This window comes from Anguilla rostrata, chromosome 5, assembly GCF_018555375.3.
Source record: "Anguilla rostrata isolate EN2019 chromosome 5, ASM1855537v3, whole genome shotgun sequence".
Taxonomy (NCBI): Eukaryota; Metazoa; Chordata; class Actinopteri; order Anguilliformes; family Anguillidae; genus Anguilla; species Anguilla rostrata.
The window spans coordinates 52,416,972-52,444,958 of NC_057937.1; the positions used below are offsets into that span (position 1 = coordinate 52,416,972).

The following is a 27,987-nucleotide window of genomic DNA, read 5'->3' on the forward strand; positions in this document are numbered from 1 at the left end:
GTGACTTAGGCCTACTGTACATACTACAATGACCCTGCTGGTCAGGGTTCTTAAAAACATGGAATTATATATCAAACCCACACAAACACAAAGAAGATATAGGATAAGAATACCTCATGACAATGTCCTAAACTTAAACCCTTTTGCGCTTTTTTGTCATCTTAGTTTCCAGCCCATTCCATTGCAAATCCTCCAGTGAGCCTAAATATGCTTCTAATATGGTGAAAGTGCCCACAGCCTAGTTACTGGTAGGCTTGGTTTTGTTTGCAATAGACGATTCTGGATAGAATCGTATAAAATCACTCGCAATTGCAGTGACTACAGTGAGTTATAAACATGGTTTATGAACGGTTTTTACTTTCTGTAGCATTAACGATTGAACGACGGCTATACTTTACCATCACGTGTGTTGTAGAATAAAAAAACCTGCCTGGCACCTTGAGGCCGTATACACGTAGAATAGTACGGAGTCACTGGTCCCATGTGTTTGTCCCTCATGCAGGCACGCAAATAACCGATATAGTAGGCTACACAGCGTCGTACACTATAAAGCCAATTTTAAAATTGGGAATCGCGTGACGCCAGTTACAAGTATCCTCGACTTATAAACCATCTACAGTTTTATATAAAACATGTTTCTGAAAAATAAAATGTAATTAAGTTAGCTAAACGCATTATATTGTAAACGCAAACGCACCATTGTTTTTTATTATAATGCCTCGTACTTTGTGGCTGAACGTTGAATCTAACCAGCTCCTGATGTTGTAGCATCTCAGCATCTGCTGGTTTGAGGATGTCTGTGGCATCGTTGCATTCGCGCTGTGTCTGGAACTGAAGCTTCTCATCTTGTCATAGCAGAAGCACTGCTCTCCTGGTGACAGCTACTCTGGATCCATCTGAATGAGCAAAGAATGAAAAAAGAAGACCATTTTTACTGCACGGACGGCGCAGAAAAGTAACAATAACGGTAATCCCTGTATTTTTGTTTGGGGTTGTTTGACATGCACCGTTCGTGTATTTTTATAACAAATTACTTGAAATCCAGTTGGCCAGCTCGCAAACAAGGCTCATCGCAAACGTTCGACTCGTTTTGCCAATTTTGTCGAGTGCGTTCTTGTTGCTAATTTGATACTGTTGATACATTGTGTTTGGTAAATTTTATGTACAGAATATGAAAAACGAAAACAATGGTTTTCCTCAACGTTTAGTAGCTATCGGTAACTCTTATCTGTTACCAGTCGTCAATTTTAACCATATCGATACCATTGCAAATGTACTTTCCTATGCATGCCACATTCGATGCCTTGCCTGCTGGCTAATTGCTGCAGCTAGCGAAAAAACATAGGTATTTGTAATCAAAGCTATCTAGCTAACAGTATCTGCGTCAGGCACAGTTAAGACGAATGGATTTAATAACTAGCCAGGAGCTACTTTTCATTTTTAAATGTCAGTAAAACAATTAGGTAATGCTAGTCTGTTCAGTAGCGTAGCCATGCTAACGTTAGCTAATTTAGCCATGTTTCCACTTCACTAATCGCGAGAGGAGAATTATTTCTTGCTAAATGGCAGTTCTCACTCAGACAAAGGTTTTTCGACAGCTACTGGGTAGCTAGACTAAATTACATGAATAACATGCATTTTGGAATATAGCTAGCTATCTTTTAGCATCAGCTGGATTAGGCTATTGCAGAGCACGCTATCGCCATCAGTGCGCACGCACGGCTGCCACATCTGTTTTGAGGGACGAATGTGGTTATCTAGCTTTACTAAAGCTTTTATAATTGTCACTAAAGCAAGCACTTAACTGACAAATTGTATTCATGTCAAATCCAAGGTAAAACGCTCAACATTTTAAGGTTAGCTAGTATTTCTGTTAACGATTTTGTCTAAATAGTGTTACTTCTAAAATTAACTGCTGTTCCGAGTCTCATTGATAACGTATATGAACTCCTTTGGTTGTCCACTACACCGGTCGTTTATGACAGAACGATTATCAAAATAGACTGCCCTAATATGCTACAAAGATCATGTTGATGTTCTGAACTGGCTCACCAGATCACGATATCTTAAGACAGTATTTCAAAGAAAACTGCTACGCAATGTCCTGGGCAGTGCGTGGGTATTAAACATTTGTCTACAGCTTTATTTGCCTGAAACTTGTATGGCATTAAGGATGAGTTGGTTTCACAAATGTACAGTTAGAATATTATGGAATCTGAAGCATAGTCTGCTGTGAATGACTTGAGACCCAGGGCAGGAAGTATCTCTGGTTCCAGTTCTAGATGCTGCTTCCTGTGCCTGTGACTTTTGTTCTGGTGAAGCTGATACAAATAATTTTCTTCAAAGCCAAGCCATTGACAGCCTAGTGCTTTGTGTGTGTGTGTGTGTGTGTGTGTGTGTAGAATCTGTGATATTTGGATATCTGAATGGCAGGGGTGCAACCAAGGATTTTGGGCCCCATGAACAGATCTCACATTAGGCCCCACCACCCCAGGAAATCCTATGTTCTAATATTTTTTGAAGGCCCTAGTCAGTCAGGGCCCTTGGAATCCTAACTCTGTACGGCACCCCTGCAGAATGGCCATGCTGTCCTGGCATTGACTGTGCTCCTTATTTTCACACTTCCTCTTTAGAACAGTGAGTGCATCACACTGTGTGCTTCTGCGTGTGATTTGGACGCGATGCATTGACCGAGCACATGCATCGGCTTCATCAGGGCAGGCAGGGAATATCCTGAATTAAGCACTGGTGAGCAGCGTGCGTCCCCTGGCTTTCACTCCACAGATGTTCCTGCAGCAGAAGTAGGCCACTGACGGCTCTGCATGTTATACGAAGCCCCTTCATAAGGTTAACTGAAAGGGTCTTACTGCATAATTCCTGTTTATGAATTAAGACTGACTCGGGTCCAGCTGGGGCCTGTTTGAGGCCTGGGCAGGGGTTTATTCCCAGCTGAATCAGTGATTTTGTTGCACTTGTCCTCTTTACTTTTCAGCTATACTGTCCTATGTTTTACTACAGATGACAAGTTCCTGCTTTGATATTTTTCAGTGGGACTGGAATAGTATTATTTCCCTTGTTGCTGACTCTGGGTTGAAAATATTTTGGTTTTATTGCACTTCCAGACATGGTTTAGCCTACTCAGCAGGGATGCAAGGCTTTTCTAGAGCTGCATGCCACAGAACGGTGTCATTTGCCTGAGATGGGATGTAATGGGAGCAAACTTTCTGAGAGCTTCCCAGGAATGTGACGGCCGCATGCTTTTGTTGCCCAAGTTGTGCATGAGTCAAAGATCCCCGCTGCAGGGGGAAAGTGCAAAGCACTGAAATTGTGCTCCGTCTACAGTGGCAGGCAGTACGTGATGTCACTTCCTGTTTGCCACCCTGTAGCTGTCTGTGTAAGTCAGATGAGTGCATGTGCCTAATGTAATTTAATGGGTGTCTTGAGAGACTGCATAGACTCAGTCTCAGAATGCACTTTTTCTTTGGCTTGAGTGAGGAATTTAAGAAAGCAAGGTGTTCATTTTGACTGTTTGAGCTATGTGATGACCATCAGCTACAGACCACATCCTGCTTCACGCTTTCACTTTGAGAGAGGAGGGTTTCATTTCAGACTCTTCCAGTGCTGCCAGCAAATCACCTATGTGAACAGCTTATTTCCTGTGTTTAGGACAGTGATCCTCAAGCTGAGAAAGCCACTGAATATGCTACCATTTATACCCGAGGAAGAATGTGAAGTGAATCCAAAGTGGGACTGATTTAATGAATCAGTTAGGCTAACTGCTGAGTAACAATTAAAACCAGCAGACCCTCTCCAGAAACAGTGAGGGCCACTGGTTTAGAATAATTAAAATTGATATTCAGAAAAATTCCTTACTGCTCTGCACCAGTGTGCGTGTTTTTCAATAGCAGGGTGCTGCATTGGACTAGAAATGGTAAGCTGCATCCCAGTCCTCTCACTTTGGCATGCTCTGTTGCGAAGTCATATCCAGTGGTTCATTGCCGTTATTGGCCTTTTATGTTGATACAAATATAATTCTTAGTAATATTTCGTTTTTGGACATTGAGGAATCTCGTGTAGAGACAGTCCTGAACTGTCCTGAACTGGAAAATACTCATGCTCATAGCTGCATGGTGATATCAGTGGGGAACGGGGGGGAGGGCATTCCTGTCACAGCTGAGGTCAGTCCGAATGGCTGCTTTGAGATTCTGGGAGTCCTTCATGCTGCTAAAGAGATTCCTCACATACCTGCTGCTGTTCAGTCATTCATCTGGTTAGACTTTCCTGATTTTCTTACACTAGGTTTAAAACATGCACTGATTTCTTGTTTGGGTTTGTGTTGTCGGGTGGCTCATCGTGCTAATACACTATGTTTCAGTGTGATATTTCCTCTTGTTCAGAGGCCTGAAAGCTTGCTGTAACTGGGATTGCCCTGAGCTGTGGTAGTGGACTGCATAGTGAAAGGAAGCGCCGGTTGATATAATGCACTTCAAAGGAGAGCTTTGTTTTCCATGCTCTTTTGATGTGGAAGATTTTAATGTTCATTCACTTAAACACTTAGAAATTCCTCTGTCTAGGTTGAGCAAAGACTTTCCATTACAGCCTCTGTCTGTATGGTTATTGTCCTCAGTTTTGGCTGATGTTCCTGTGGGGGGAAAAAATGGATTCAACTTATGAACCGACATCAGTTACCTCTTGTTTCGTAATAGCCTATATTTCATGCAAGCAAAGCTCTCATTGCTGAGCCACTCATATACATACCTAGATAGATATTCATTCATTGATAATGAAATGCACAGTGTTTTTGGCTGCGTATTTAGTTATGATTAATACCAGTCATATTCCCAGAGATTTTCGGGTCGGAGGGCATGGCACTCATGCGTGGTGCTGGAGACCTGGTGTCTGCCACTGGATATGGTGCCCGTTTCACAATGAAGAGAAATATTTGAATAGTCTTTCACACACTGGGCATCCGGTTAGACCCGTATGTCAAACAGTGTTTTTACAAGTGAGTCGGATCATTTTCATACCTAGCAGCCAACAAACCTAATCCCGTACACGATCATGTTAAGTAATTTAGTGGTAAGTCTGGCCGCGTTCATTTCATTTAAAAAGATGCATTAATCCTCTGTTTACGCGAAGCTAAGAGGGCTTTACCATCAAAAACAGCCAGCACTGCCCCTCATGGTTACATGGTGCATGCTGTTTGTGTGACATTGGAACTCTGATTAGCCTAGATGTTTAGATGTGAGATACAGTATGTGCCCCCACTGAGAGTTTTCTGTTGCCGGTAGTAGAAGTTGGATCATTCCAACTTTTCCCCCCCTGATGAACATAGACCATTTCCTCTGACACAGCACTGTTGTTCACATTTTTTCTGTTTTACTCAATTAATGTTGGGATGATGTGGTGTTTTTTTATTTTGTATTGTGCATTACGATTGCTTTTTAAGACATGGAACTGAAAATCAAATCAAGATTCACTTGACTTGATTAGTCACACTCCAATGGTCAATTTTAGTACCAGCTACCTAATAGTTTATGAGAACATTTACTCTGCAAGGAATAGCCATGTTTACTGAAGGAACAATTGGTAGTTTAGGGAGCAGTTCACATTTTGAATGATTACTGGAAAATGAGTTCTGATTCATACTGTGTGTGAATGAGTCCTGACCCATTCTGTGAGTGTAAATGAGTCCTGACCCATTCTTTGAGTGTAAATGAGTCCTGATCCTTTCTGTGAGTGTAAATGAGTCCTGGCCTATTCTGTGAGTCAGAATTGCTGTGGGGGCAGAAGGCAGGGAGGAGTCAGTGTACACACGGGCAGGAGAAAACATAGATGAGCGTCTAGTAAACAGACATTTAAATAATTCACTCTTAGGTTTTCTTCTCTCTGGTGTTGCAGAAGGCCTATAATTCCATATACAGAAAAAAAAAATCTCCAAGAGGACAGTGCATGTGCACACATCTTTACACAAAGGCTTTTCAGAATGAGATAAGACAAAATAGGCATGAGCACTTTATGGACATGAGTACCGGTATGCCACTGCCACTGACTAAACCACAGTCCAGCAGGAAGAGACTCACAATATACTATTCACTTGTTTTTGTTTCTTTGTGCACAGTACATGGTTTTTTTAAAAACACTTAAAACGGCCTAACAATACTGTCATGTATCTGTGCAGTTTCCGCTGACTGAGCGGGGTTATAAATTAATGTGCCACTATCACAATATAGGCTAGTTGTTCTGCTACAGCTTAAATGAACAGTCTCATTTAGTCATGATTCATCTTTGCTCTTTAATTGCTGGTTTTCATGTTTCTCACATGGCTCAATACCATCCATTGTGTGCGCTAATAGCATATCAGACAGGCGCTCGTATATTATTCTGCTACGAAGGCCGGACGTTGGCAGGGTTTCTGATGTTCCAGGCACTCCACACTTTGCAGCGTGTTTCACTAATCACCATTGTAACAATCAAATAGGAAACCAATACGACTGATACAATTTTGTTTGTTTCTTTCTTTTTTATTTCTTCCCTTTAACACTCTTTGGTTAAATAAATAGTTATAAACTGTTTTATCCCTGGAGATAAACATTTTTTGGCCTTTAGAATGACCTGTCATTTTCATAAGCCAAGTTCATGGCTGTAAACTCCTTTGTCAATGCAGGAGAGCAGAGACAAGCACACCCTCTCAAGCACACCCTCTCAAACTTGCCCTCTCAAACACGCGATGTCAACCGCTGCTTATTTTCACTCCTCAGTTCCTAATTATGCTCGCTCAGACATTGAGTCATTCAGAGTAATTCACGTGCAGCCTACACTACATGCAGATAGGAGGCTGGCACTCTGTTGACCAGAGGGGGTTGCTGTTCTGTGTGGAGACTTGGATATTGTATTGTCCACTCCGTGGTGCTATGCATCACCCTGCGTGGCTGTTTGTCACAGTCAGCACTGGCAGTCCAAATTCAGTGCCAGACTGTGGGGCCCTTCCACACATTAGAATGGTGCCTTAAACAGGTGAGCCATCAGGCAGCCCCCTTGTTGTAAATGTGAGTTTTAAGAGGGAAACTTAACACATCCATGGAACCTACAACTGTCCAGAATAGTATTCTCATTCGTGGATGGGGATAGTATTCTCATGTGTAAATAGGAATAGTATTCTTATGGGTAGATGGGAATGGTATTCTCATGTGTAGATGGGAATAGTATCCTCATGTGTAGATGGGAATTGTATTCTTATGCAGAGATGGGAATAGTATTCACAAGTGTAGATGAGAATAGTATTCTCATGTGTAGATGGGAATAGTATTCTCATGTGTAGATTGGAATAGTATTAACATGTGAAGATGGTAATAGTATTCTGATGAGCAGATGGCTTTCCTTTAGTGTACATTTTATTGGTCCTCTCTGAAAGCTTTAAAAAATGCTGAAGATATAGTCAAATTATGCGTATAAGAATGGATTGAACTGCTGCTGAACTGGTTTGATCCACCCCTCCCCTCCTTCCTTTCAAGAGATGCACAGAAACAGACTTTTCTCCTCATGCCACTGGTGGCCATTTTGGATCCAAGACCATGTCAGTACAAGCAGTTGCTTAGGTTTTAATGTGATAATGCATGAAGAACAGCACCTGCCATATCCATGTCCTGTGCTGGTGTTATTCAATGCTTGCTAAAAGCAGACATGCATAAATCTGAGGTGCTGCTTTGGCCAGTCGCTGTGAGATTCACTCATTCGTGTATGTAACTGCTGTACTTCTGCTTCCACGTTGAGTGTGCAGTTCTTGCGCTGAAAGACTGGACCACAGATAACAGGGCTTTTCTCTTCAGTGTTTATCTCTGCTGTTTTGTTGATGTTTTTGTTGGAAGGCTTTATGTAATATGATTATGAAATAATCCATACGAGTGGACTACCAACAGCCGCTATGCTCTGAGCAGCTTGTGTGTGTGTGTGTGTGTGTGTGCGCGTGTGAGTGAGTGAGTGAGTGAGTGTGTGTGAGTAAGTGAGAGAGAGAGAGAGAGGTTACAGTAAGTGATTGTTGTGTGTTGTGTTTATTTTGTGCCTGCATTGTCGCTGTTTCTTTGAGTGGTGAATGGAGACTTAACGTTCAGTTCTCCTATGTGTGTGTGTGCCTGCAGTGCCTGTTCTATTCTGTTTACACAGTACATGACATGAGATGGCTCAATATGGCTGATTTTATTTGTGTGGATGAGTAGGCAGCAGATAACATCAAAGCAGAATCAGAAGTGTTGCCCTTTGTTTAATTGCCCTTTGCAGTGAATCCATGACGGGCTTTCTCAGAAACAGATCACGTGTGATTGGAGGGGAAGTCAGGAGGAAGCTGGCGGCCTTTATGCTGTTTCTCTCTAGATCACCTTTCTGCTATACCTGCTTGGGTTTTTAAAATGGAGAAATGCAGCTACAGTAATGAATGTTGTGGGGAACGGCGGTCAGTGAGTTAGTGTCAGTATTGGCTTAATGCTGCTTTACAAAAGATCCTTTCATTTTCCTGTTTGTAAAGGGGGGGGGGGGGGGTGAGGGTCTAGTTGTAATATTCTGGGAGAGGTAAAAGTGAGCTCCCTCTATGAACGTGTTAATCATCCCCTTAACATCTTCCTTAGTCGCGTTAATGCAGGATTCTGTGTTTTTTATGCATAAAAAGGAAGCCAAAATGCTGGGAAAAAATGTTAAATTCAGTTATTTCCTCTTAATTAGGGCTAATAAGTTGAGCTGCTGTGTTGCACAGTCAGGTTGTGCACTGTGTTGCTGTGTTGCACTATGTCAGGTTGTGTGGCCTCTCATTGTGTTTTTGTATTGCCCTGTGTCAGTTGTGTAGCCTCTCATTGTGTTTCTGTGTTGCACTGTGTCAGTTGTGTAGCTTTGCACTGTGCTGCTGTGGTGCACTGTGTTAGGTTGTGAAACCTCTCATTGTGTTTCTGTGTTGCACTGTGTCAGTTGTGCAATATATTGCTGTGTTGCACTGTGTCAATTTGTGCAGCCTCTCATTCTGCTGCTGTGTTGCACTTTGTCAGGCTGTGCACTGTGCTGCACAGTGTCAGGTTGTGCAATGTGTTGCTGTGTTGCACTATGTCAGGTTGTGCAGCCTCTCATTCTGTTGCTGTGTTGCACTTTGTCAGGCTGTGCAATGTGCTGCTGTGTTGCACTGTGTCAGTTGTGTAGCTTTCCACTGTGCTGCTGTGTTGCATTGGATTGCATTGGGCTGTGCTCTGCCGTGTCGTGTTGTCTGAGTGAAGGCCGTTGCCAGGAGACACAGATGGGTTCCACATGTGACCACAGGGTTTGTGTGCAGCTCAGTTGATTGGCCGGAGGCGGAGAGGTGTCACATCCCTGTTCTGGAGCTGTCATCGGCTGTCAGTCAGTCAGCCCCACTGGCAGTGCCTCCTCCGTGTGGGGCAGGGCTGCCTCAGCCAGACCAGGCCTCACTCCACATCCTTCCTGTTTGGGTGCTGGCGGCTGCTGGCTCGATAACTCGGCCTTCTTTGTTTGGGCTGGGCTCGTCAGTGGAGCGGGAGGCCCAAGGAACAGGCAGGCCGGTTTGGTTTAGCGGTCAGCGGTGAGTCATAAACCACGCCGCGCCGCGCTGAGAGAGCAGCGCCCGCAGGACGGTACCGGGGCAGCCTGCGTCCGGGGTCAGAGTGGGGCCGGGGTCAGAGCGGAGCTGGGGTCAGAGTGGGGCTGGGGTCAGAGTGGGGCTGGGGTCGGTTACTGCACGTCCTCTCAGGGACCCCGTCTGCACGGTTATCCAGCTCTGATGCAGGGCTGTTAGCGAGCGGGGCTTGCACTGCATTGCACCGCTGCACACAGCAGACATATTGACTAGCACTGCCTGACTCATGAAGCGCAGGACATAGCGTGTGCATCCACACACGTGCAGAGCTCTGATGAACCTGAGCTTTTATACGCACTGTATGTGCAAATGAGCTGCTGTCCTGACCTTCTGACCAGCAGCCTTAAAAAAAACTACAGGTACAGTACAGTATCAGTCTCAGGGTAACATGAACTTTTTAAACCAATAAACAAGGGAAAAATGTCTGCGAACACTTTCAGTCCTGCTGCGTGGTCATTCAGTAGTCAGATAAAGAGCTGTGAAATGTCTCTTTCCGTGAGTCAGCTTGTTCGCATCTGAGAAGCGGCCCTGCGTCTAATCCCAGCGTGCTTCTGTGAGGCGAATGGAGACCGCTACACGTCAGCCCTGATGGCGGACACACACCGAAAGTGTGTGGAATTTATGAGTGGCGAGCAAAAGTTCATATTCTGCTCCCTGATCTTTTACAGTCATTCACCGACACTGTGTTAGGCTATAGCCTGTGTAGTGTAGCCTATGTGCTGGAGTGTAGAAATGAGAATTCTCCTGCATTTGGCTGAAGCTGGTTGTTACAGAAGCTTCTTTTCTTTGCTCTTTTCCAAAAGCTTTCCTTTCATTTGATAGCATTTGAAAAGGACAAAAACATAGTGTCTTCCATAGAGAGGAGTGTGGTAGTCTCTTCTGTTGAGATGAGTGTGGTTGTCCCTTCCACAGAGAGGAGTGTGATACTCTGTTCCACAGAGATGAGTGTCTCTGAACCTATTCTCTCTGTAAGTTAGTCACCCTCCCCCCCAAAGAGAGCCTGCCTTCTGAATGGAGGTTTTCTGCATGCGTCAGAAGGCCCTGCTTCTGCAGCCTGCACCGGTGAGGAAGAGGAAGCTGTGATTGTGTTCTGACTCACAGTAAACAGTGGATGAAAAGCATGTTTTGGCGATTTTATGCCCGGCTGACTCACCCGTGTTGCTCATTACCTGAAAGGTAGACTCTTTGTTTAGTGAAACTAATGTGGCCTCCTGCAGCAGCACCAGGTGATGGATCAGGGAATTTTCAGGAGGGTCAGTCCCAATTTGGAATGGCCTTTATGCTTGCTCAACCGTACGCTATTCATTTGAGGTGGCACAAAGTAGCACAGTGCTCCTAAAGTAATGGAGATCTTCCTTAATTTAGGCCTATATTTAGCATCATACCTGCAGTGCAAACTACCAGGCTAATGTGTCTCAGGGAAGCAGGGCAGAGCTATTCAACTAGCAGCCCAGGAACAAAATGCAGACTGCCGTAGTCGTACTCTTGGCCCTTTGTACAGGAACGCACCAAAAAAATAATCTCTTTTTCTGATGATCAGTGTGAACATACCTCCCACCAGTCACAGAAATAGCTGTGTTTCAAGGAGGAATCTACTTTGTGTCGAGTCCAGTATGTTTTATATTGTTTTACAGATGGCGCACTGATACCTTGACTGGGCGGTGGCCTGTGTTATATTGGTTAGTGTGTAATAGTGAAAGATGCGCTGTGGTTTGTAGGCAGTCTGTTTACGACTGTGAGAACAGAACGCAGCGCGTCCCAGTCACCGCATTTCTTTAGCGTTGCTTTGTGATGGTGATGGCGGTGCTGCTGTTGGGATACCTGTGACTTAGACTGATCAGTGCCCTACACTGACTCAGCTCCTTGGGGGGCATTCTCTCCTCCGGCTAGCTACAGTATTCATATGCAGGGGCCCGAGAGTGGCCCAGTCAGATGAAGGCACTCACCGTGACTGCTCATTGGTGTAGACATTGTAGGTGTATACAGGGCTCTGTCATTGGATGACTGTGACTGAGAGTGCTCCTCCGATTGGAGCGAGCTCTGCTGTAGCGCTGTGTGGCCTGTAGGGTGTGAATGAACCCCACTGGCGTATGGCTGGAAGTATCAGAGGACTGCCTCCCCATCAGCTCTAGGGCTCCCTGTGCCCTGCATGCATGGCTGGTACTGCTGTGTCTTCAGGGCCACCAAATGGATGCCGATGGTTCCAAATTGAGGAAGGGAAAAAAAAAAAAAAAATTCACAAGTGGATATGAGAGGAGTCGCTGATGAATGTCACGGTGCCCATGGCAGCGACCTCGGTCTCTGCAGTTCTGTCTCTAAGCCCAATACCGGAGCGTCAGAGTGGTGGGGCAGAGGAGGATTGAGGAAGTGAGGAAAGAGGGGTTCCTCTATGTGCACAGCTGCCATTCTGGACCAAACACTGCTAACCCCACCTCTCCGTCTGCCTTTTCCCTTTCAGATATTGAGATGAAGAAAGACATCGAGACTATAATAGCAGAGGAACGTGCTGACATCATCTCTAAGTATGACAAGGTCAGTGATTCTGCACCCAGAATCAGAGCATAATCTACAGACTCAGTACTGTGCTATTTAATGTAGAAAATGTGTTATATTGAGATTATGAAAAAAAAAATGAAACTGTGGTATACTGTGCTATACTCCAGGAATAAGGACTGCTCTATACTGGTACTGTTCTATATAAGATAAGGACTGTGCTGTACTGGTGTGCTAATATATGGACTGTGCTATACTGGGATTGTTCTTTGCAATATAGCCTATAGAGTACTATACTGGGACTGGCTTTATAGCAGGCAGTCTGGGGTTCATAAACTATAAGGACTGGGCAATACTGGGAATGTTGTTGTTTGAATTAAAGCTGTTTGTTAGAGACTTCCCAGGGTTACAAATGACACATAACCACATTATTAATATGGAAAGGAATGGAGAAAGAACCGTGGAGTAAAACCACAGCCTTTTGGATTTGGCGCAAGATGGTTGGTTTAAATACATAGTGGAGGTCCTGTTCTGTCCGCAGTTCTCTGGGATGAGCCTGAAGGAGAATTAAATTGAAATAGTTTTCAGAATTAAAACCCAGTATGTTACAAGATGCAGACATGGTATTTGATGTTAGCTCAGTGCCAGTGAATGATGGTTATGTAAGGGGTTTGAAATGATTCTGGAAGTTTGGCATCTCTGCCCGTGGGTATGTTTGTGCATGTTTCTGTTTGTGTGATTATCTGTCACCACAGAACATTACTTATCGCATCGTACAAAAGTAGCATCCATGCTCTGCTCAAAGAAGGACATAATAATGAAACCGGTTCTGTTTAAAGGCACTGTATGTCTGTGTGCAGGCAGCTGGCTGTCTGTCTGTAAAGCCACTGGTGTTTTTCAGATCGGTCACATGATCAGCTCGTTCAGAAAACTTAATCGTATTCTCTTCCAGAGGGGCAGGGCGGGGGGGCAGGGGGGCATACCAGAGCTGGCCTCCTTCACTCAGCATTTTCTCACAGTGAGAAATATCATTACAACATTGATTGACAACAGTCACTGCAATCTGCTCTTTGCTAAATGTGTATCAACTGAATTCCAACTACAACAGTTAGATAAGGTTGAATTCAGTTGGGGCAGCAATTGGGCATTGTGTTAGATCAGGGCAGTGATTGGCCGTGGCCTTAAGATCAGGAACGTGATTGGCTGTGAATTACCTCTATTTTGATAACACACATTCAGAAGCGATTGTCACAGACAACACTTTTTTCCCCATCCACTGGCAAAAAGGATTTATTGAGTCATATAATGAGCAATACCAAGTAACATTTCTCAATTTTAAACGACTCTAGATATTTTGGTAGCAAACGGTTTATAAAAAGGTACTTGTGGTGTTTCTATGAGAAACTCTCGCCCGTGGAAAATGTTTGGATGGACATACCAAGCATTTGTAAATCTGCCTTATATGGGCATCCAACTAAATAGTCTCCCTAAGCCTAATTTTAACATCCTCGACCGTTTCCATAAATATCCAAAGTGACAAGCAAAATATAAAATGATAACAGTGGGGTATAAAACTGCTTTTGCCAAACGGGCCCACTGGCCACTAAAGAACAAAGTGGAAGAAATAGACAAAGTTTCAGACTCAGTTATTGGGGTTATTTAGTGTTTAGTTAAGTTATCGTTTCTATTTCCGGTGTTGTTGGGTGGTTATTGTCTTTGATCGACTGGAAGGGATTCCTGGAAAAATGAACTTCATCTCTCACCGAGAGCAGAGAGCCCAGCGTCACAGATGTGCTCAAAGTAGAAAAGATAAATAATGTCCTTACAACGGTTTGTATGGACTGCCTCTGCTCTAAAGGGTGACTGCATTTTAAATGCACAGCTAGGCTTGGGCCCACTCGCAGTTTCCCAGCCCGTCCCAGTGCTCTAGCGTCAGCCCTCAGTTCAGGAGAGCACATGTTAGCGAACGCAGCCTCCAGAAGCACACGCAGCCAGATTTTCTTTAACTCTGCGGTTCCCCAGCTGAGCCGAGCTGCGCAGCCACTGCTCCAGAAGACTGGCCGTCTTCTGCAGATAGGTCATTACTGAAACCCTCCCTCCCTGGGTAAAATTGAGGCCCCACTCTCCGCTGGATTCCCAGCCTGGATCAGGTCCACAGCGCGGTTGGGATTGGGATCCAGACCCAGTGTGCGTTGCTGACAGCCCCGGAGGTCGCCGTTGTCAGTGAGAACCAGGTCTAGAGCGCTGAAGCACCCTGTCAGCCAGGCTGGCCACATTCTGGTGAAACCACTGTCACAGTCAGAGCTCCGCCCACCGGAAGGCAGGGCGCTGACAGCGCGCTGTGGGCGTGGCCGAATGCTTGTTTGTGGGTGACCTCGCTCGGCTCTCATTGTTCCCTTATCTTCCTGCTTTCAGGGCAGGCAGGAGGGGGCGCACATCGACCCCTGGGAAGATGCTGGCTACAGCATCTACAAGGTCACGGATCGCTTCGGCTTCCTGCAGTAAGTCTGCGGCTGTCTCTGTCTGCCACGTTGTGTCTGTGTATCAGTGTGTCTGTGCATCTGTGTGTCTCTGTCTGTGTATCTGTTCATCTGTATGTTTGTGTGTATGTATCAGTGTGTCTACATCTGTGTATCAGTATGTCAGTATCTGTGTATGTGTATGTCAGTATCTGTGTATCGGTATGTTTGTGTGTCTGGATGTCTGAGTCTGTCTATGTCTCTGTGTGTTTTTTTCCTTGTATCTGTGTGTTTTTGTATTCTCCTGTGTGTATCTGAATCCTGGTACACAATGGAAAGGCTTTAATCCTGGAGCGCTGCCATGTTAGGCCTGACTGGAGGATAGCAGTGGAGGGTCAGTGAGGCCACATCCATCACCACAGGAGAGCGGTCTCAGTCAGGCAGGTACACAGGCCCAGCTGATTGTGTCTGTGACCTGAGGACATTCTGAAGTGTGCAGAAGTGATTCACAGGTTGTGATGAATGTAGAGCTGCCCCTAGAACCACCAGACAGCTTTTCCTCAGCGCTCACAGAATGCAGTTGCCTTTATTTTACCCTGCAGTGCCCTCATGTTTCATTTCTCCTGACAGTGAAGAAGAGCTGCCCATCCCCGGTGCACTGGAGGAGAAGGTGAGAGAAGGGCATGGTAGTGAGGTCTATAAACACAACTCACACACATGCACTGATGCAGTCTGGAATCTGTAAACAACTCACACAGCTGAACACAACTCACAGACATTAAACACAGTCTCGATTCTGTAAATATAGCTCACACACAAGCATTAAAACCCTCTGGATTCTATTACGCAGCTTGCACACATGCATTAAACACACTCTAGATTATGTAAGCACAACTCACACAGCTGAACACAACTCACACACGTATTAAACACTCTAGATTATGCAAACACAACTCACAGGTGTTTTTGTCTTTTCCTCCACAGCAAAAGCAGCAGGAGATGGAGCGTGTGCAGAAGTGGCTGAAAATGGTGCAGAAATGGGACAAATATAGGAACAGTGAGAGGGTCAGCAAGCCTGCTTATAGTAACCACCAACCCCACCACCTGAAATACTGAAATATACCCCTCTCTGCACAGCCTGCTAACAATAACCACGACACTACTACCTGAAATACTGAAATATACCCCTCACTCTCTCTCTCTCTCTGTCTCCCTCCATTCTCTCTCTCTCTCTCTCTCTCTCTCTCTCTCAGATGTCACGCAGGGTGTATAAGGGGATTCCTCTGCAGTTGCGAGGGCAGGCTTGGTCCCTGCTGCTGGATGTGGAGAAGGTGAAGAACGACAACAAGGGGAAGTATGAGGTATACACACGCACGCGCGCACACGCACACACACACACAGGCACGCACGCATGCACGCACATACACACACACACCTCTCTCTCAAAGCATGCACACACGCATATAGGTATTGTGCTTGGTGGGGCTGTAGTTGGGGGTTCAGTGACTCCATGCAGGGATGTTTGTTGCAGTAAGTCAATGTCAGGTCCTTATCTGTGAGGGGATTATCTGCATACTCTGGGATTGGGGCAGTTGATGGATGGAGTGGGATTAGACAACATGGCAAGAGGAGAAAAAAAGACTATAAATTAAAGGGTTTAGAATAACACCAGAATAACGTAACATCAAAATAACCTCTGGTGCTTAGGAACAGGAAGCTGTTGGATATACTGTGGGTCCACACGCACACACACACACACGGTGTCCTGTTTGTGTCTGTTTACTGTACACATACACCCGTGTAACAGAGTCTGCTGACTATAGGACAGCAGTCATGTGCAGAGAAGGTGGATCTGTGTGGGCAGGTACTCCAAATTCAGCAAAATAGCAGCACAAGATATTTACCTATATTTCCACATGCTAACAGGGCCTGCCATTTATACTCAGCCACGCCCCTTTCACTGTGCTGCTCAAAGCTGCCTGTAGCAAATATTCCAGAGTTGAAATCAAAGTAAAACAATAATTTGGCAATATTTAAATCTCACTGCATTTTAACATTCACAAATACTAATCCAGAATGTAGACCGTTATTCACTAGCTGACACTCTTTTTGTGAAGTGGCTGTGTGGGTAGTATTATAAGCGTGCCCTTGTTGTTGAACAATGGAAATTAACTACTGTTGAACTGTCCACATTTCTGTTTCTTATTTATTCATTTATTTTTTAGAAAATGAAAGAACAAGCCAGAAACTACTCCACCGAAATCAAACAGATTGACCTTGATGTAAACAGGACCTTTCGAAACCATATCATGTTTATGGATCGCTTTGGAGTCAAGTGAGTGACCACTTCTCTGCTTATGCACCCATGTGTGTGTGTGAGTGTGTGTGGAGGAGCGGGGAGGGATGTGTGTGTGTGTATTTAATAAATAATATTTATCAGCCTCCTAGTCAAACAATTCAGTGTGTACCATTCTCTCAAATCATATGAGCAGCTCCCCCTGGTGGTCAGGTTTGTTTAAGCAGCTGACGTCCTGAATGCATGATGAAACTCCAGCTCAGTGTGTGTGTAGATCCCACTGGAGGAAATCAGGCAGATGCAGAATATTAAACTGCGTACACAACAGCGCACACTGTGCACACACACACACAACACACAGCACACTGTGCACACACACACACAACACACAGCACACTGTGTAGACTCTGTGTACGTACTCTAGACTTGCGCACATGCTGCATGCATTGTGCACAGAGAACACACTCCATTTGCATCCTGCATGACGATGCTTCCATTATCCCCTCTATTATGAACAGGACAGAGGGATAGATGGACAGACCCTGTGCAGTAGATGCACTTTGCTTCCCACGTGCTAGGCTAATAAATAATCTCGTGGTTTTCTGTGTATATATATATATATATATATATATATATATATATATATGTATATATATATATATTTTTGTGTTTACGGGTGGTATTTTTAGGTTTAAAAAATCCCCTGAAACCCAGCCATTTCCTCTCGGTCTCTGAGTGTGTTATTAGTCTACCGGACAGGGGAAGGGGCCTTACAAGAAACAACATGTGCAGCCATGCTACACAAAGGAAAAGCTTTGGCTGCACTGAAGTATAGAGGAAGACAAAAGTTATTTTATTGTTTAAAACCAAAGCATTTTGTCAGTAGCCTTCATCTGGGTTTCATCTGCCTTCATAAGGTAGGCAGTACTTATGAAATCGTTAAGCATAAAAAAAAATAATTCATATTGATTCTGTATATACACTGCATGGATAATTCTTTAAGGAGACAACATACAATTGTAAAATATTAATGGGAACTTATATAAAGCATAGTCTTCTAAGATTTAGCGCTGCTGCACAGTCATTAGCACCAGTGCAGTTTGGTTGTGTGAGACAGTGGTTTCACAGTTCACAGCGCTGTGAGTGCTGTTTTGCTTAGCACATAAAACGCATTATCCATTATCTATCACACTCGCATCTTATGTCCAAGCTAACCGGACAAAAAGTACCAGTCCGCTCACTGTGTTCTCCCTTCGCAGCTGGAAACTGCTGGTCTATTTTTAGGAGCTTTTCCTGTCTCCGAACAGGCACTGTCTCAATAATATCCCCCAGGGGGCCTCCTAATTGTTGCATTATATCTTTTAACACAGCAGAAAAAAGGCCATTCCTTCCTAAATCCCCTCTCTGAAGCACTTTGTTTGAAGTGACAGTCGCAGATAAGCTTAGCGCTTAATCCGTCACATGGAAAGCGCCTTCTAAAACACTCTGCTGCTCACGTGTCCCTGATGTTTTGTCACGTACGATGGCAAATATCTCATATTTGCTCTTTACCATGTTCAAGTTGTCCCTCTTTCACTTTTCCCTCTATCTGTTTCTACCTCTCTGTTTCTGTCTCTGTCCTTCTCTCTCCCTCTTCCCCTTTCGCCTCCCCTCACACTGTATCCTGCTCCTTCTCTCCCCCTTTTTCTCCCTCCCTGTCCTTCTCTCAGACTTCCATCTCTTTGTCCTCCCTCTCTTCCTCTCTCTCCCTGTCCTTCTCCCTCTCTCCGCCCCCCCTTCTCTCTCTCTCTCTCTCTCTGTCTCGTGCTAGCCTGTTTGAAAGCGGTCCAAGGCCATGTTTGGTAAGAGCCGCTGTGTTTGAGGGCAGGGCGGGGACGCGGTGATGTCACCAGCTGTGGAAGTGGAGTGGAAAGTCTTACACACTCACGGAGGCTCATGAATGCTTTAGCACAGACCGGGCCAGGCTTGGCGGGGCTGGGCCACTTCAAGGAAAAAAGCCACAGGCTTCTACTGCACGGAGGAGAATGCGTGTGCTTCCAGGAGTGTCATAATTACACCACGGCTGTGTGAGAGGCTGTGGCCGCAGTCCATTGATTAGGGTTATGCAGCATATGATATAGTTTATGTATGTGAGCACAGTTTTATTTATTTAAGGGATATCTTGTTTGGATGGAGTTAGTGTTCACAAGTACAACCTTGGAACAGTGATCAGTACGGGTGGGACAGAGATCAGTGTGGATCAGTACAGGTGGGACAGAGATCAGTGTGGATCAGTATTGGGTGGACAGAGATCAGTGTGGAACAGTATGGGTGGGACAGAGGGATCAGTGTGGAACAGTACGGGTGGGACAGAGAGAGTAGTGTGGAACAGTACGGGTGGGACAGAGAGATCAGTGTGGAACAGTGATCAGTACGGGTGGGACAGAGGGATCAGTGTGGATCAGTACGGGTGGGACAGAGGGATCAGTGTGGAACAGTACGGGTGGGACAGAGAGATCAGTGTGGATCAGTACGGGTGGGACAGAGGGATCAGTGTGGAACAGTACGGGTGGGACAGAGGGATCAGTGTGGAACAGTACGGGTGGGACAGAGGGATCAGTGTGGAACAGTACGGGTGGGACAGAGGGATGAGTGTGGAACAGTACGGGTGGGACAGAGGGATCAGTGTGGAACAGTACGGGTGGGACAGAGAGATCAGTGTGGAACAGTGATCAGTATGGGTGGGACAGAGAGATCAGCGTGGAACAGTGATCAGTATGGGTGGGACAGAGATAAGTGTGGAACAGTACGGATGGGACAGAGGGATCAGTGTGGAACAGTACGGGTGGGACAGAGGGATCAGTGTGGAACAGTACGGGTGGGACAGAGGGATCAGTGTGGAACAGTACGGGGTGGGACAGAGGGATCAGTGTGGATCAGTAGGGTGGGACAGAGGGATGAGTGTGGAACAGTACGAGTGGGACAGAGGGATCAGTGTGGATCAGTTTGGGTGGGACAGAGAGGTCAGTGTGGAACAGTACGGATGGGACAGAGGGATCAGTGTGGAACAGTACGGGTGGGACAGAGAGATCAGTGTGGAACAGTACGGGTGGGACAGAGGGATCAGTGTGGAACAGTACGGGTGGGACAGAGAGATCAGAACTTCCATGGTTCCCACGGCCCTTGAAAGGAGTTCATCCTGGTCAGATATCCTGCGGTCCCTGAAGCCTCACAAAAATTCCCCAAAATGAAGCGGCTCTAGTTTTTTTCTGTCGCAGAGACCGAAGTAGGTCAGTTGTTCTTAGTCGCTCATGAGCTCAGACATTTTCTATCAAGTCTGCCATTACCAGTGTCCTTGTGCTACATGGCTGTCACATCATATAGGCTGCTGGCTTTCATTAAACCTTCTCCCTCCTGCTAACATCAAGTACCTTTTGAAATACTGTATTTAAATCCTGTTCCCCATGCAAATCCACCTTCAAAGCAGCCTGGTATGACAGGAATTAGAGTACTGGAACAGTGAAAAGAATCGTTGCAAACGGTTCCTGTTTTTGCTGTGGAGTGTTTGTGAGCTGCTGGAAGGCGCGAGTGTGCTCAGCGTGGGAATGCTGTGGGGATGCTGAGTCTGTCCTTCCTCCTCCGCAGGCAGCAGGCCCTGTTCCACGTGCTGGCGGCCTACTCCGTTTACAACACGGTGCGTATCCTGCCCGCTCCTTGCGTAACGCTGGCCGCCGCGCGCCAGAACACCGTGTGCCTGAACACCGTGTGCCTGAACGCCGCGTTTCAGTTCCACTCTTTTGTCTGCGTCCGGCTCGGTTTGTGGCCGTCGTCAGGGAGAAACGCACGGCCTTGCGTGGCTCTGGGTTACGCTGGTGTGAAGGCTGCCCTGCTCGAATGTGTGTCTGTGTGTGTGTGTGTGTGTGTGTGTCAGTGTGTGTTTTCATGTCTGCGTGCGAGTGCTTGTGCGTGTGCATGCATGTCTGGGTGTGGGTGTTTTGAATGTGTGAGCGTGCGAGTGCGAGTGCATGTGAGTGTCTGAGCGTGTGAGTGCACGTGTGAGAGTATGCATGAGTGCACGTTTCGGAGTGTTTGAGTGTGTACGAGTGTGCGAGTGTGCCTAAGTGTGCAAGTGAACATGTGTGTTTGTGAGTCAGGTAGGCCTTGGGGTGTGAGATTCAGAGGAAGTACCTCATGTCCTGTTCTCATTTCTCACTTTAAGCCCAACAGCACGTCAGCATGGTGTGGCTCATATAACCACTGCCAATACGGTCAGTGCTGTGCAGGCACTTCTAATACATCTCATTTATCATGCCAGTTAATGGAACTTTAGAATAGATTTTCATTAGGTTCATATTTTCGTTTGAAAATCAATACTGTCTGTACATTAGCAAAAATGCAGTAATGTAGTAAGGTTGTGTCACCTTAAGAAGCTTTGCGAGGCCATTGGAGAGATTTCTACCAGTGCAGTGTAGTGTCAGTAGCATGGTGAAACTCCGCCCTCCCTCTTGACCCTGCCCCCTTTGCCCCGCCTTCAGGAGGTGACTTACTGCCAGGGGATGAGCCAGGTGGCTGCCATCCTGCTAATGTACCTGAATGAGGAGGATGCTTTCTGGGCCCTGTCCCAGCTACTGACCAACCACAAACATGCCATGCATGGTGAGCTTGCTACTGACCAATCACACACAGGCTATACATAGTGAAACCGCCACTGAGCAGTCACAGACACAGAACACGCAGTGAGATCACAACTGACCCATCACTGACAAGCCAGGTGTGGTGATTTTACTAAATACTCACAACACTATTGTGAAGGGCTGTTTTAGGTCAGTGTTGTAGTGAAGTGTTGTTTTAGGTCAGTGTTGTAGTGAAGTGCTGTTTTAGGTCAGTGTTGTAGTGAAGTATTGTTTTAGGTCAGTGTTGTAGTGAAGGACTGTTTAGGTCAGTGTTGTAGTGAAGGACTGTTTAGGTCAGTGTTGTAATGAAGTGCTGTTTTAGGTCAGTATTGTAGTGAAGTGTTATTTTAGGTCAGTGTTGTAGTGAAGAGCTGTTTTAGGTCAGTGTTGTAGTGAAGGACTGTTTAGGTCAGTGTTGTAGTGAAGGGCTGTTTTAGGTCAGTGTTGTAGTGAAGAGCTGTTTTAGGTGAGTGTTGTATTGAAGTGCTGTTTTAGGTCAGTGTTGTATTGAAGAGCTGTTTTAGGTCAGTGTTGTAGTGAAGTGTTGTTTTAGGTCAGTATTGTAGTGAAGAGCTGTTTTAGGTCAGTATTGTAGTGAAGTGCTGTTTTAGGTCAGTATTGTCATGAAGTGTTATTTTAGGTCAGTGTTGTAGTGAAGTGTTGTTTTAGGTCAGTATTGTAGTGAAGAGCTGTTTTAGGTCAGTATTGTAGTGAAGTGCTGTTTTAGGTCAGTATTGTAGTGAAGTGTTGTTTTAGGTCAGTATTGTAGTGAAGTGTTATTTTAGGTCAGTGTTGTAGTGAAGAGCTGTTTTAGGTCAGTTGTAGTGAAGGGCTGTTTTAGGTCAGTGTTGTAGTGAAGGACTGTTTAGGTCAGTGTTGTAGTGAGGTGCTGTTTTAGGTGAGTGTTGTATTGAAGTGCTGTTTTAGGTCAGTGTTGTAGTGAAGAGCTGTTTTAGGTGAGTGTTGTATTGAAGTGCTGTTTTAGGTGAGTGTTGTATTGAAGTGCTGTTTTAGGTGAGTGTTGTATTGAAGTGCTGTTTTAGGTCAGTGTTGGGTTAATGTGCCGTTTCAGGTGCTACAGTCATTAAACTCCACCTTCCTTTTACAGGGTTCTTTATTCCTGGATTTCCTAAACTTCATAGATTCCAGGCCCACCATGACCAGATCCTCTCCAAACTGATACCCAAACTGAAGAAGCATATGGTGAGGTGGTTTAGTTTGCTCTGGTTTTGGAAGCGTTGCAGGTTTCAGTAAAGGCAGAAAGCTCGTGTGTGTGTGGGTGTCTGTGTGGCGTGGTTCTCACAGGCCTCTCTCTTTGTATCTAGGATAAGGAGCAGATGTCCACTGGGATTTACACGCCCAAATGGTTCCTGCAGTGCTTTGTCGACAGGGTGAGGAACCTGAAAATCTGGATTTTCCTCCTCTTCATTCAGCGCACGTCTTTGTTGAGCCTGAATTTGTATATGCATTTGCATATACATGGCTGTGTGTGTGTATGTTCATGTGTATGTGCATTGGTGCATGTGTGTGCGTATATGCATTTGTATATGCATGGCTGTATGTGTATGTATGCATAGGTGTATGTTTGTGCATGGATGCATGTGTGTTTGCTTGGTTGCATATGTGCATGCATATGCATGTGTATGTGCATGTGTATACACATGGGCATATGCATGTGTATATACATGGGTGTATGTATGTGTATGTGCATGTGTATATGCATGGGTGTATGCATGTGTATATACATGGGTGTATGCATGTGTATGTGCATGGGTGTATGCATGTGTATGTGCATGTGTATATGCATGGGTGTATGCATGTGTATGTGCATGTGTATATGCATGGGTGTATGCATGTACATGCATCGGTGCATAGGCGTCTAGATTCTTCAGGTTGCTGTAATTATGTTTCTCTGCAGTGCCTGAATTCACAGACTTCTTATCGTTTACACAGACTCCATTCACATTGACCCTGCGCTTGTGGGACATCTACATTCTGGAAGGAGAGAAGATTCTCACCGCCATGGCCTACACCATCCTCAAACTGCACAAGAGTGAGGAGCCTTTCCGTTTCGCTCGCAGACTCTCCTGATAGGGCGCCGGGCGGCGGGTGATTGGCTGCAGGGTTAGCTGAGGAGGGATTTAGTTGGCGGGATTATCCTCAGGGTGCTCCAGCTGCTCCAGCTGCTCCTCTGGTCGATAGGGTTCTTGCAGCCTGCCCATGCCAGCTGTGCATGAAGCACGCTCCTGCAGCAGTGTGACCGTGCAGCTCGGCTGCTGGACTGCAGAGTGGGAGTGGCTGGCTGCGCACGCTTTGGAGGAGACCTTGTGCATGTCTGCATCCCACAAAACGAGCAGCGATACAGAGCCCGCAAATACGATTGGCAAATTCCAGCTTCATAGGGAAAAAAAGAGAGAAATGAGCGTTAGGAACAGTGTTTAACAGCGCATGGTGTGCGTGTCCCTGCAGAGCAGCTGCTCAAGATGTCGCTGGAGGACCTGCGGGAGTTCCTGCAGGAGAGCATCGCCCGCACCCTGTCCCTGAGCGACGACGCCGTGGTGGAGCAGCTGCAGGCGTCCATGTCCGAGCTGCGCAAGACGAAGCTGGACCTGCCGCCCCCCGGTGCGTCCCGCGAACTGCCCGACACACTCCCGCCGCTGCACTGTAGCAGTCGGTCCGCCGGAGCGGCGGATTGGTCTCGGCTGCGCCGGCTGGTGGAGAGAGCACACGCACCTGGGCTGCGTTAGCTAATCAGCCCAGGTGCTTGAAGGTGTGCTGCTCTCCACAGTTCGGGGCCGAGACCGGGAGCTAACACCGAGAGCGCGGTTATTATATTGGTCTACATCATTTTAGACGCCCCCATTCTCACGAGCGCGTAATTTTACACGCCCTAATTCTCACACGTGCATCATTTCACATGACCTCATTCTCACGCGTGCGTCACCCCTGCTGTAAAGCTGTGCTGTGTACACCCCTGCTGTAAGGCTGTGCTGTGTACACCCCTGCTGTAAGGCTGTGCTGTGTACACCCCTGCTGTAAAGCTGTGCTGTGTACACCCCTGCTATAAGGCCACACTGTGTACACCCCTGCTGTAAAGCTGTGCTGTGTACACCCCTGCTGTAAGGCCACACTGTGTACACCCCTGCTGTAAGGCCACACTGTGTACACCCCTGCTATAAGGCCACACTGTGTACACCCCTGCTGTAAAGCTGTGCTGTGTACACCCCTGCTATAAGGCCACACTGTGTACACCCCTGCTGTAAAGCTGTGCTGTGTACACCCCTGCTGTAAGGCCACACTGTGTACACCCCTGCTATAAGGCCACACTGTGTACACCCCTGCTGTAAAGCTGTGCTGTGTACACCCCTGCTATAAGGTCACACTGTACACCCCTGCTGTAAAGCTGTGCTGTGTACACCCCTGCTGTAAGGCTGTGCTGTGTACACCCCTGCTGTAAGGCTGTGCTGTGTACACCCCTGCTGTAAGGCTGTGCTGTGTACACCCCTGCTGTAAAGCTGTGCTGTGTACACCCCTGCTGTAAGGCTGTGCTGTGTACACCCCTGCTGTAAAGCTGTGCTGTGTACACCCCTGCTGTAAGGCTGTGCTGTGTACACCCCTGCTGTAAAGCTGTGCTGTGTACACCCCTGCTGTAAGGCTGTGCTGTGGTAATATCGCTGTTCAGGGTGCGTGTTTGAGCCTGCCTTCCTCTTCCTCTCCAGCCAAGTCTGACGAGCTGCCGAAGAAGCCGCTGGGCGTGGAGCGGCCGGTGCTGGTGACGGCCGCCAAGCCCCACGGCTCCGTCAGCCAGAGTCACGTGACCCACAACCAGGAAGTCATCGAGCTGGACGAGAGCCCCACGCCGATCACCCCGCAGGACCAAGAGCCGCCCAGCGAGGGGGGCTCCCCTCCCGCGCCGTCCCCCGACCTGGTGCTGGTGCACAGCCGAGACCCCCAGACCCCTGAGGGGGTACTGCCCAGTACCCTGACCCCCCCCGAGGAACCCGAGCACTCCGACTCCGGCTCCCCAGGCCGTGAGGGAGTCTGTCCCCAGCTGGAGCAGGGGGGCGGGGCTGAACCACAGGGGGGCGGGGCTGAATTGCAGGTGAGGGGGGGCATCGAGCGCGTGGAGGGCGGGGACATCCCGACGCCCCCTGAGACTGACGCCCTGGCCCCGGCCCCTCAGCTGCACCCTGCGGGGGAGCCCGCAGAAACGTCCGCCCCCCCGAATCTGCCCCAGGTGCCGAGCAAATTCCCCATGACCCTGTCGCTGCCCCCCCTGGCCAGCAGCGAGCGCCGCCCCTCCAACACCTCCCAGTACGACAACCTGTCAGAGGGGGGGGGCGAGGAGGAGCTGCAGGAGACGCCCCACTTTGCAGGCACCCCGGACACGCCCGACCCCCCGTCTTCACCACCACCTCCACCTCCACAGGCCTTCCTTAAACCAAAGCCGGCCCCCTGCCCCTCCTCTCCCACCCCTCTCCAGCAGCAATCAGAGCAGGACCGTTCAGAGGAGGGGGTGACCGATTCCGCCGAACCCCCAAACGAACCGTCCTGTGAGAAAGAAGAGCAGGGCGTGACCCTGGACAGGAGCAGTGCTGTGCTGACTGACAGCCTCACAGGCAACACTGCCCAGGGGGAGCCTTCTGCCTCCCCGACCCCCACACACACTGTCCAATCACAGCCAGGGTTCCACCTAGACCCCTCCCCCAGCCAACAACTGCCCAAATCCATCACATTTTAAGACGTGAACCTTCCCTTTTTTCTAGAAAGCCATTGCAGCGTGCCATGTAGTCCATCTTTTTCTTCTTTTTCTGAGTTTTCTTTTCCACAAGTTGTGTCTTCACTGTCGGGGCCATTGAGGTTTCCTGACAAAAGAGTCGGGAACAGAGGTCTCGATACGCTGAAACGCCAGAAAAGCACGAGGACAGTCGCCGAAGAGTGCCAATCAAACCTCACCTGCTGTGCTAGCACCGCCCTGATGCTCGGAGGAGGCCCATGTATCGCCCGTCTCTGAGCGCCTTAAAAAGAACTTTGTTTTTTCTTAGGAGAGTATTTCTGTACTGTAAGAATCTTAAGACCCTTCCCAGGGTGCCAGATCAAAGTGTTTTGAGCGTTTTCTTAACCGCATAGTGTACATTCCTTTTTTTCTACTTACGATTTCGTAATGTCTAGATATTAATATACTGCTTAGATTTAGTATATTTCGTCTAAGATTCTAGTGTGACTCTTATCAAATAGTGGAAATAGTTTCTTTAGAGGCAGATCATGTGTGATCACAATTCTTAATTGCAGCAGATCCATTTTTAGTTGTTCTCTCTTTCCTTTTCCAAGAACAGATTGTGTCTTTCTTCATGCAGCGTCCCATGTCCCACTTTGTGCAATAGGACAGCCTGTGAAGTGAGTGATGCTGTATGTGAAGTCAGTGTTTGGCAATGCGTCCTCTGTAAGGGTGACCATGGTCTTTGTGGGCAAAACAGTGAGCATTACTTTAGCCTAAAACATTTTCAAACAGGAGCAGGAAATGCCCCACTGATTTTATTTTAAATATATCTTAATGATTTTGTCATCTTCTGAAATAACCTTTATATATGAAGCTGTAAAAGCTACTTCAAATCAGTTTATTGTCACTTTTATGAAAATGCAGCAATAATGTACATTTCATTTGAAGTAGATTAAAGTTTACAAAGATTTAATAAGAACTGCATAAAAAAAAAATAGAGAGCAATAGCATTAGAAGTTTAACAGAACTGGTCTAAATGCTCACATTTTTACAAGTGGGAGACGGTCATGCCATTTCAGATTCAACATCGCCATCTGGTGGTGCGATTGTGCTTTGCGTCATGTTCTCTTTACCAGCAGACCGGGATTTCAGTGTTCAGCGTTAATACTGCGTTTAGTTCAAAAAATGAAGTTTCTTGTTTTGTAATCCAGAGAGCGAGTTGTTTTGAGATGGAAACCTGTCTTCAGTGACAAACTGTTGACACCCTTGTATAAAGAACAGGCTAAATTAGGAAGCACACACACACAACAGCTCAGGAATAAAAATAAACCAGTTTTTATCTCATAATAATAGTATAGCTGCGCTATAGGATTTGAAAACAATGTATCAGGAGCGGTGGTGGAAATGGATCAGCATTTCTTCCACATCTGTATGGTAGGTGTACATTATATTTGTTTTTGTTTTTTTACATAACCTTATTATGTTATATACAGTATATGTATGTTTTATTTTGCCGTTTTGCACTTTGTATATGCGCAACAATGACTGGAGAATCTCCAGATTTAGTGGTTTTTATTTAAATTTTGTACAATATTGTACATTGCTGTACTTTCCTTTCTTAAGGAGTTGTAAGGGCTCCAACCAAAAGATTTTTGGTTTTATTAAGATCAGTGTGATGTAAATACTGTCAGACATTTGTGAAGTTAACAATGTTTGGAGAAAAAAAAACTTAAAGTTTA

At 46.4% G+C, this 27,987-nt stretch overlaps 1 protein-coding gene across 1 annotated transcript; it reads left to right on the plus strand.

Annotated features, from left to right (window-relative positions):
• Positions 1 to 812: 812 nt before the first annotated feature.
• On the plus strand, positions 813 to 27,986 carry LOC135255652 (USP6 N-terminal-like protein). The gene is made up of 14 exons (XM_064337114.1): positions 813 to 967; positions 12,087 to 12,160; positions 14,537 to 14,622; positions 15,211 to 15,250; positions 15,565 to 15,645; positions 15,834 to 15,941; positions 16,806 to 16,915; positions 20,501 to 20,549; positions 21,391 to 21,511; positions 22,637 to 22,731; positions 22,854 to 22,919; positions 23,482 to 23,581; positions 23,998 to 24,150; positions 25,248 to 27,986. Exons 2-14 carry the CDS (start codon positions 12,095 to 12,097, stop codon positions 26,267 to 26,269), a joined length of 2,097 nt encoding a protein of 698 aa, XP_064193184.1. The 5' UTR covers positions 813 to 967; positions 12,087 to 12,094; the 3' UTR covers positions 26,270 to 27,986.
• Position 27,987: the final 1 nt, after the last annotated feature.